Source organism: Fukomys damarensis, unplaced genomic scaffold (genome assembly GCF_012274545.1).
Source record: "Fukomys damarensis isolate Sample0158 unplaced genomic scaffold, DMR_v1.0_HiC HiC_scaffold_23, whole genome shotgun sequence".
Lineage (NCBI taxonomy): Eukaryota > Metazoa > Chordata > Mammalia > Rodentia > Bathyergidae > Fukomys > Fukomys damarensis.
Window position 1 is genome coordinate 23,769,460 of NW_022900935.1, and position 9,812 is coordinate 23,779,271.

The following is a 9,812-nucleotide window of genomic DNA, read 5'->3' on the forward strand; positions in this document are numbered from 1 at the left end:
AAATAGAAGCCGTTACAGCTGAAGGAGAGAGATGCAGATGTCCACTGCAAGGTACCAACAAGAAAGAGCATGAACTGAGTGCCTGAAGTTAGCAGTGATGATGCAGCTTGAAATTGGTCCCGGCACAGCCTCAGGGTACCAGGCCAGCCCCGCAGTGCTGACACATGTCCTGGCCAGTCTTTCCCTCTGCATAACATTTGTACTTCAGCCCCTTCATCACACCCAGTCAGACTGCACTTGCCCACGCATTCGTTTCTGGCACACTGCTCCACCTGCCTGAGTGGGGCTAGAGGGCCAAGTCCCTGCGGGCAGGGGCCAGATGGAAGCCCCTCTACCTTTGGTGGTCACTGCTGTACCCCATCCAGCCTGACAGTCTTTCCTCACCTTGATGGAATGACTGCTGTAGTTCTCCTCCCTCTGGGCCTTTGTCTGTGCCACCCCATTGCTCAAATAACCTCACCAGAATTCTCCACCAGCGTCACTGTGTCTTTACTTTGTCTTTCAAGGCCCATCTTCTTTTTATCATCATATCCATCAAGAAGTCTTTCCTGTATGCCCAAGTTAGTCTGTGACCTTAGTACCTTTTGCTATTCAAAACTATAGAGTCTGCCCAAAAAAAGTGTATACACACTTCAGGAAAAGAAAAACTTGTGTAAGTATTTTACTATTAAGTTGATTGAGACATCATGAGATTAATACAAGTTACCTTTGGCCTCTACAATAAGAAGAGGTGCTCAAGGGCCAGGGATTTAGCTCAGTAGTACTGCACCTGCCTCACAAGCACAAGGTCCTGAGTTTGATCCCCAGTACTGGAAAACAAACAATACAGAAGAGGTGCTCAAAGTGGTACTCATTCGCTTCCAGATCATAAGCCAGATGGGATTCTAGAAAACCTGTGTCCCTCTGCCTTGTCTACCCTGTCACTTCCCAAAGCAGATCCTGGGAAGGTGGGTCTGTAGGATTATGCTTTCACCCTACCGGGTGAGTCTTACATTTGGAGGGCCAGGCATATGGCTGAATCTAACAGGCTGACGTGCTGTGTGGTCCCTGGTTGAAGTCTTCAGTGCTGTGCTGTGCCTTCCCTTTGCCTTCTTGGCAGCCCTCACTCCTTACATTTACTGGCAGAAGTGGCTAAATGGCTGGCCACCCATCCAGACACTCACACGTTGTGCTAGACTTGTCTACTGGCCTAATCCAGCAAACTCACTTCTGGAAACACCATTTTCAGTCGAGAGTATGGAAACTAGGAGGAAGCCCTATGCTGGGTCTGCTGGTGCCCACATATAACCAATCCTTGCTTCTAATAAGCCCCAGTTAGCTTTCCTGCTGCTAGTTCTTGTCTTAAGCTTGATATTTTGGGCTTAGAAAATGGTTTAGGTTGATGAGGCAGTGTCGGGGTCATTTACCTTCTTCACTGCACCTCAGCAACATTAAATGAGCTTGAGGATCCCTCAAGAGGGTGCCAGGTTACCCTTTCTGGCAGATCAGACTGAGCTCCTATACCTGGTAACGGTCCTATCTTAGTCTATAGTTCAGGGGACAGGGAAGGTACAGCCCACCCTCATCTTGGGCTCTCCTAGGGCCCCAGCTTCCCAAAGGACTAGTCTGTAGGATCCAAGGAGAAAAGACTGGCAGTTGCCAGTACAACTTCCGCCTTCTCCTTCCCCTGGGCCTTCTCACGCACTCACACACCCTGCTGAAACCTGATCCTGAGGCTGCCTCTCCTGCTATAGTTCTGGCAGGCTGGGACCTGACTGCCAGAGCCTGCCTCACCCTGCTCTGCTACCTACTAGGCCAGGGCAAGAAGGTCAGGCATTACACACCTCACTAGTCTGCTAGTCCGACCAGTCGTTTCTCACCTTAATGGCCACTGTCACCTTGGCCAGGTGAGAGGAAGCTGACATAGTCATCAGGAGGCTGGAATGAAGCCCCTAAATTCTGTTCCACATGTAGTGTGAGGCTCATCCCAGGCCACCTGCAGAATTACACACACACACACACACCACCCCACCTTTCCTATCACCGCCCCCCATATTTCCTGTTGTTTATGCCCCTGACTCAGCTTCCAATGTCTTTGTAGGCACTGAGCCACCGTGTAGGAGTTGAACAAAATACAGAAGGAACACTAGAGGGACAGGACAAGTCTGCGTGGGGCAGCCAGGAAAGGCTTTCCAGAGGAAGTAGCATTTAAACTTAAGAGATAAGAGTGAGACTTTCCAGGTAACTAGAGAGGAAAGGTGTTGGGGACGAAAGCAGGGGTGTATTCCCAGGCAGAGAAACTGCATGGTAACTGTATGAAGACCAACATGTTCAACAAGTTACAGACAGTATATAACTGGAAGAACAATGGTCTCTTTGGGAGTAAAATCCAGACTGCATTAGATTGAGGAATGAATGGGAAATGAGGAAGACAGGAAGCAAGAAGCTGAGGGAGTCCCCATCAGATGGTCTTGGTTTTCTCTCCCACTTCTCTGAAGTGAGAGAAGAGCTATCTGCTTAAAGAGAGTTGGAAAAGGATAAAAAGATTAAGAGCAGAAAGAGTGTGGAATAGCTGCTGAGCAAAGGTGAGGGCCCAGCCGAGGTTCAAGAACCACAAATCGGTGGTAGCATCTGTCCATGTGCGTGTGTTCTCGAAGCGCCTCAAGTATAAAAGGTATAGCAGTGTAGGAACAGATGAATCTCTGGTTTGGTTTTGCCTAATGAGTGGACAAAAAGACAAGGAATCAGGAGGTACTGGGTCCTGCAGGAAGGAGACTGAGGAGGTGATTAGGGTCTAGACAGAAGAGATAATAGTCCAGAATTATGTGTAGAAGTCATGGAACTTAAGAATGATGAAAGCAAAGGAGAGAAACAGAAAACGGAATGTTGGTAGTTTGTATTCAGAAAGAATTGGAGATTGGTGTTTTTAAAGTGATGAGGAGTTCCAGAATGTGGCTGTGTAATGGAGTAGTAGCTGAAGAGAAGTGGAGTGAAGAGAGTGACTGAAATGAAGGAAATTATCTGAGGCCAGAATTTTAAGATGTTGAAATGTCTGAAAATAATGAGCAAGAATTAGTTCTGCATGGAAGATAGACAGATGGTGAAATCTTTTCACTGCCGAGTTGTGGTAGACGATGCATTGAAAGCCTGGTGAAGGTAGATAAAAAGGTCATGGTGCTGTGGTGATGATAAAGATGATGACTACGACGGTGGGGAAAGTTAGGGTAGCCATGATGGTTACAGGCTCTGTTATCCACCTCCGTCCTTTCTGGGAGTTTAGTGTAACAAGGAAGGTCGGATGTGTCAGGTCCTTGTTCTCATCTCCAATCCTTGAAAGGCCTTGGAAACCTCCTGGGACGATCAGAAGGAAGATGGAGCCCAGCACAATTGAAATGAGGAAACTGTAGGAAATTTTCTTAAATCCACATACCTTTAATCAGTGGTCCTAAGAGAGAAAAAATAAAAACAGAAAATCACCCAAGAGAAGGTGAAGAGCCACAGGAATAGTCCTAAAACAGATAGAGTTATTGGATAGTCACATAGAAATAGATAAAATTAGATCTAGCCTTTATACTAATCAAAACAGATAACACATTTAAATGTAAAAAGAGAAAACATACAACTACTAAAAAAAAAGGTATGGATTAAATTCTCTGTAACCTGACAGTGAGGAAAACTTTCGTAACTAGGACTCAAAATCCAGAAACTATAAGGGAAAAGATTGATAAATCTGACTACATTTTTTAAAAAAATGTATTGCAAAAAAAGAAGAAAGCAAGAGATACAATAAGCCAAGTATATAAACAAACAAACTAGATATTTGTAATTATATCTCAGAAGGCTTGTATATTTACAGTAATATATTAAAAAAAACTCCAAAAAGGGAAGACTAATACCTTACAGAAAAACTAGCAATAGATTTGAACAAAGTTCACAGAATCCTTCTGTATATGCAACATTTGTCAATTTCACTCATTATTTTAAAAATACAAAGCAGGCACAGTGACATGCACCTGTAGTCCCAAACTACTCAGGAAGCTGAGCAGGAGAACCCATGAATTCAAGACCAGCTTCAACAACATAGAAATATCCTGTCTCAAAACAACAACAAAAAGAAATGCAAATTAAAAGGATAATGAGATGCTATTTTGTTTCTATCAGAATAGCAAAATTGAAGTGATTAACAATGTTGGTGAGGGTGGTATTACAGAATGCTGTAGTCCCTGTGGTAGGGAATTTGGCAATTAGAGCAAAGTTTCATATATGCATTTTCCTATTGATCCAGCAAACCCACTTGTAGGGAATCTCTTCCAAAGATACATTGGCAAATAGAAAAGACATATGTGTGAAGTTATTTGTGGTAACTACTACTGATAGGACCTACTCTACAATAAACACTAGAAACAACCCAGGGACTGATTGAGTATAGTATGGTGCACAGCCATCATAGAGTATTATCAAGCATAGTCGCGCGCGCGCACGCGCGCGCGCACACACACACACACACACTATGCAGTGATCACCAGAGTATATTTAGTTTGTGGAAAAAATCAATAGGCAAACCAGTATGATAATATGTTACCTTTTAATGAATAAAGCAAGAAATAAGAATATGTTCATATATATGTATTATTTGCTTATATCAAAAAAACAAGTATAGGGCCAAGGATATAGCTCAGTGGCGCTGTGCCTGGCTGTCAAGCTCAAAGTCCTGAGTACCTGGTACTGCAAAACAAAACAAGTATAAAAAAACTAATAAAATGAATACTACATGGTGATAGAGGTAGCAGAAGATAGATATAGAAATGAAGGTGAGACTTGTCTGAATACAGTCTTTTGGTTGTTTTGTTTTGTTTTTTGGTACCGGGGATTGAACTCAGGTCCTTGTGCTTGCAAGGCAGGCGCCGGAATCACTGAGCTAAATCTCTAGCCCCCAGTCTTTTGTGATATAATTTGGGAACTATGTAAATCTTTATAGTATCATAAAACAAAAGTATACCAAACTGAAGGGAAAAAGTCAATAAAAAGCGGAATTGGGCCAGGGATTTAGATCATTGGTGCTGCCACCTGCCTCACAAGCGCAAGGTCCCTAGTTCTATCCCGGTACCAAAACAAACAAAAAAACACAAAAAGCAGAATTAGCCAGGTGTGATGGCACATACTGTAATCCCAGCACCCAGGAGACTGAGGCAGGAGGATTATCACAATTTCAAGGGCAACCTGAGCTACATAGTGAGTTCAAGCCTAGCCTGAACTACTAGCAAGATCCTGTCTCAATTAAAAAAAAAAGAGAAAGAAACAAAGAAAAGTAACTTGAAACATATGAATGTAACCATATATTACTGATGAATTAAACTCAGCAGAATTACTTTAAGCGCCAAAGGAAGGTTATTTGTACTTCTGATGATATATAAAGGATGTAAAAGTATGTAAGGCAAAAAGAACTGCAAAGAGGCCTTACATTTTTTTTTTTTTTTTTTTTTTTTGGTACCAGGGATCAAACTCTGGTCCTTGTGCTTATGAGGCAGGCAGCAGACCCCTGAGCTAAATCCCTGGCCCTTAAATTGTTTTTAATAGATAGTGTTGATAATAATGCTGATAGTTTTCTGATAGTATATATATTTTCTATATGTACATGTTAAGATAAAGTAACTAAGTATGTGTTAATGTCACAAGGTGATCAGCTTAAGAGAAAAGAGATACAGATATAAAATCAAAGTAAACATGAATTTTATGCTATTATGAATTATCTCGATAAAGCTGTTGAAAAAGAAAAAGTAAGTACAAATTTTGTAAGCCCAAATTTGAATGCACATTGTTTGTTTGTTTGTTTGTTTGTTTTGTTAAAAAAGTTACTTCCTAGCTTTGTCCACCTGAAAGGCCTGCAAGCCCTGGGTAGCACGTAGCAGTATGAGCCTCCCTAGCGACACACGCACAGATCTCTCCATACCATTTCTGCTCATTGGGAAAGTGGTAGGGGCACAAAATATATGATAAAAGCCTGGAACAGCTTTTCATACAAGAAAGCTAGGACATTACAAAGATTACTAGGGTCTATATCCAAAGGGTTTAGGAGCCAAGCTGGAAAGGCCCCACTGGCCAAAGATAGAATTCTTTGAGCATCGAAAAGAGCACTAATGATAATGGATATGCCATATATCAGATATGTTCAAATATATAAATTCTTGGTAATTAAAAGGGGGAAATAGGTTGGGGATTTAGCTCAGTGGTTCCGGATCCTGCCTTGCAAGCGTAAGGACCCGAGTTCGATCCCCAGTACCAAAAAAAAGTAGGGGGGACTAATTACCTTTGGAGGATACTAAGGAATCAACCCAGCATCTTGAAAATTGACAAATAAAAGGGAAAAATCAAGCATTTGTCTCATCTTTCCTGTATGACCAACTCCTTAAGATAACCACGAGTTGAGAGAAAGATTATGAAAGTTTATATGAGTACTCTAGCATCTCTAAAGAAAGACTGGATTTGGTGGCCTGCAACCCCAGCGCTCAAGGAGGATAAGGCAGGAGGATAAGCTCAAGCCCAGTCTGGATAACTCAGTGACTTAGTGAGACCTTGGCTCAAAAAATTTTCAACCAGTTATGGGTGAGGAGTAGGGATAGGGATGTAGCTCAGAGCAAAGGCCTTGGGTTCAAGTCCCAGGACTGTAGAAGAGAGGAAGGAGTGGAGAATCTAAGCAATGATCCTCAGTGGCTGCTAAAGGCATTCTGTGCAAAGCTGCTGTGCAAAATTTGGTAAGCTCCAGCCTAGAATGCTTGAACACAGTGATTAATCTTTAACGGCACAGGAAGAAATAAAGAAACCATATACGATAGAAGACTGTTACAAAGTCTTCTTGCTAGAAGATCGAACCTCAATCTGATTGAGCCTCTAGTTCTAACCATCAGTTTACAGAGCACAGAGGACAGAGGAACATGCTAAAAAAATTTGTATATTAGGAGAATGTGTAATGTGGGTAACTCTATAGGATACACAGCTCATTGTCTTTAACAGCAAATAGTCTCTGTGTTGTAGGGTTATGAGTGTGTGTATCTGTGTTTAGCTATATTTTCCCAAAGTTAACACACATTATAGGTTACACAACAATAAATATATATTCCCCCTCCTTACTGGGCACTAACCCTAACCACCACCACCTCTCTCCCTTTCTCCCCCAACTTCTTGAGACAGGGCCTCACTAAGTTATTAAGTTGCCAAGCTGGGTTGGAACTTAGGGTCCTCCTGCCTCAGCCTCCCAGAATTCTAAAATTATAATCATGTGCTACTCTGCCCAGTTTTTTTAAGTAAAATTTAACTTTCTAATAATGTAGAAAAGAAGGTAAATGGAGAGAGGAAAAGGAAAAATAGATTGAGATCACTCGGCTAGATCTTAGAAGATTTTATTAGCTTATGATATTCAGTACATTTTGGGAAGCAGATAAAATCCAGTCTAAACTTGACTCGGAAATTTTACCAAGATTTTATAAACCCAATTCTGATACAGAAGGAGTGGGCCTTGCTACAAGTGTATCCAAGTTGTTTCTTCTGAGAGACAGGGTCTTGTCATAGACCTTGGTCAGAATTTTCAGTGCCTCTGGTAAAACCTTACTTATATTAATTTACTTAGGTTTTGAATATTAAGCATAAGAAATAGGCATTATCCTCATACACAGAGGGAGGACACTAACTCAGCTGTTGGCACCCAGAAGCCAAAGAAAGCCATTGTGCAGCATCACTGCTGCTGACTGATGGCATCTTCCTAGCAACAAGTCCTGGGGGAGTTGGGATCACACCCAAGTCTAAGACTATTAGACCTGAACAATTATTGACCTCACTCCAGCTGGGATGGTGGTAACACAGTGTTGGTGATGGTGAGGAATAGAAGCAGATGATTGTGGCTATAGTACAGTGGGGGTAAGTTCTAGCTTCTGGGCCTGGAGGACCTTTTTGTAGCCTCCTGTTACCCACTGGGCTCGTTGGGGTGAGTTAGAAATCTCAGAGACAGGCTCTGAGGCCTGGGTGCATAGTCCTTCTGGGCCAGGAGCAGGCCCACAGTAAGACCCAGCACTTGTGGGCTGCCAGTGCCCTGGAAAGGGCATCAGACAGATGCTAGGCTCCTTGTGAAGTTGTGTTATCCAAGCATCTGTGAAGAACCTGGCCCCTATACCTTTGCCTCTGCCTCACTTCTAAGCCTGAAACCTATGCTGCCTTTCACAAAGAGTGAAACTTGCCTTTCCTGCCTCCCCAGTCCTGTATCACTTTGCCTTCCTCTCTCCCCTTATTCTTCCTGTCTCTTCTCCAAAATGAACCCCTCCCCTCAAGCTCCAAGCCCTTTCACCACCTCCACAGGAACTTAGGGTCCCTCTCCCCTTCTCTTCACCAGCAAATGCGTTTGGATTCTTGCTGGCTTGAAACCTCTCAGCCCCACCTCCTATTCACAGGACTCTGGCTTTTCTTTCTTTTCAATACCAAACATCTGTTTCCTGTAACTTTTGCCCTGCTTTGCCCTCTTACCATGAATTCTTTTTCTTCACCCTGGGTGGTCTAATCATCTCCAAAATGATGTCTCTCTGCACTGGCTGTGTCTCGGTTTTTTTGTTTTGTTTTGTTTTCTCACTGAACTATGTCTTATCCCATGTTTCCAGATTGGAGGAACAAAGTAGGCGACACTGACTGTAGATGGATATGAGATAACTTTCCAGTTCTGAGCCTTTAAGCCTTGCTGAGCAGATCTTGTCCCTTCACTTGTACAGCTAGCCAAATAAAGACTGACCAGGCCTGCTCCATCGCACTCAGGCTCCCCTGGCAAGATCAGCAGGTCCCCAGTGAACAGGCTGGGGCTGGGAGGACGTGCTGGAATGTGGAGGTGGTTTCCTGCAGACCTCTGGGTGAGAAAGCTGCACAGAGGAACCAACCAGTACTCCAGTCTTGCATTTTTGTGATCCTCAAAAGCCCTGTTGCATTTCAGGTTCTCCAAGCCAGCACCCATGTTCCTGGACGACTCCTTTCGCAAATGGGCTAGGATCCGGGAGTTTGTGCCACCTTTTGGGATCAAAGGTCAAGGTATGTTGAGAAACCTGAACTGTATTAACTTTCATTCCAGACTGTCCCCTGTACTTCAGAACAGAACTATATCCTCCAAAGTCACCATGCGGAGGATTCACCCTTACTCTACTCTCAACATGCTTTCTCTTCCTCCTTCCTCGCTCATACTTCTCCAATGGAATATTTACTCAGAGTGTGATGCCTTGCCAGGGGTGGGTATAAACAGTGACATAGACAAAACTGGTCCCTCTTCTCACAATCTCTGATCTAGGGCCAGGGATTTAGCTCACTGGCACTGTGCCAGCAAGTGCAAGGTCCTGAGTTCGATCCCTGGTGCCAAAAAGAAAAGCTCTGGTCTAGGGAGATGCAGGTACTTGGAGTACAAGCCAGAAGGAGCTATAAGGTCATAGAAGAGAGATTGTCATAGAACACTAGAGATGATGGAGAAGACACAGCCAGCCAGCCCCCAGAAGTGCCTCCCAGCTTCTCCACTTATCCTTACCTTTCATTCTAACCAAGATTCCCCTCCGGTGGTTCTTCTGTCCAAGGCTACCCTTTCCAAAACTATTCCCCTCATTGCCTTAGGGACTTCCTCACACAGTTCCCTCCTAACTTAACATTTTCTCATCCGTAACAGTTTAACACTTCTGCTTCTTTGTCAAATTCCTGTGCTATTTTGTGGCCTGGTAGAAAAGAGCTGGATGGGGCCAGGAATTTAGCTCAGCGGTTCAGTGGCCTGCCTTGCAAGTGCAAGGACCCAAGTTCAATCCCCAGTACCAAAAAAAAAAAAA

At 43.4% G+C, this 9,812-nt stretch overlaps 1 protein-coding gene across 7 annotated transcripts in view; it reads left to right on the top strand.

Annotated features, from left to right (window-relative positions):
- The window catches only part of St3gal3 (ST3 beta-galactoside alpha-2,3-sialyltransferase 3), a 168,072-nt gene that overhangs the window by 129,720 nt on the left and 28,540 nt on the right, over window positions 1-9,812 (top strand). For all 7 annotated transcript variants that reach the window (XM_010634624.3, XM_010634628.3, XM_010634601.3 and 4 more), the window contains one exon: window positions 8,945-9,039. In XM_010634624.3, the coding sequence (XP_010632926.1) occupies window positions 8,945-9,039 (95 nt within the window). The remainder of the gene's footprint in view (window positions 1-8,944; window positions 9,040-9,812) is intronic.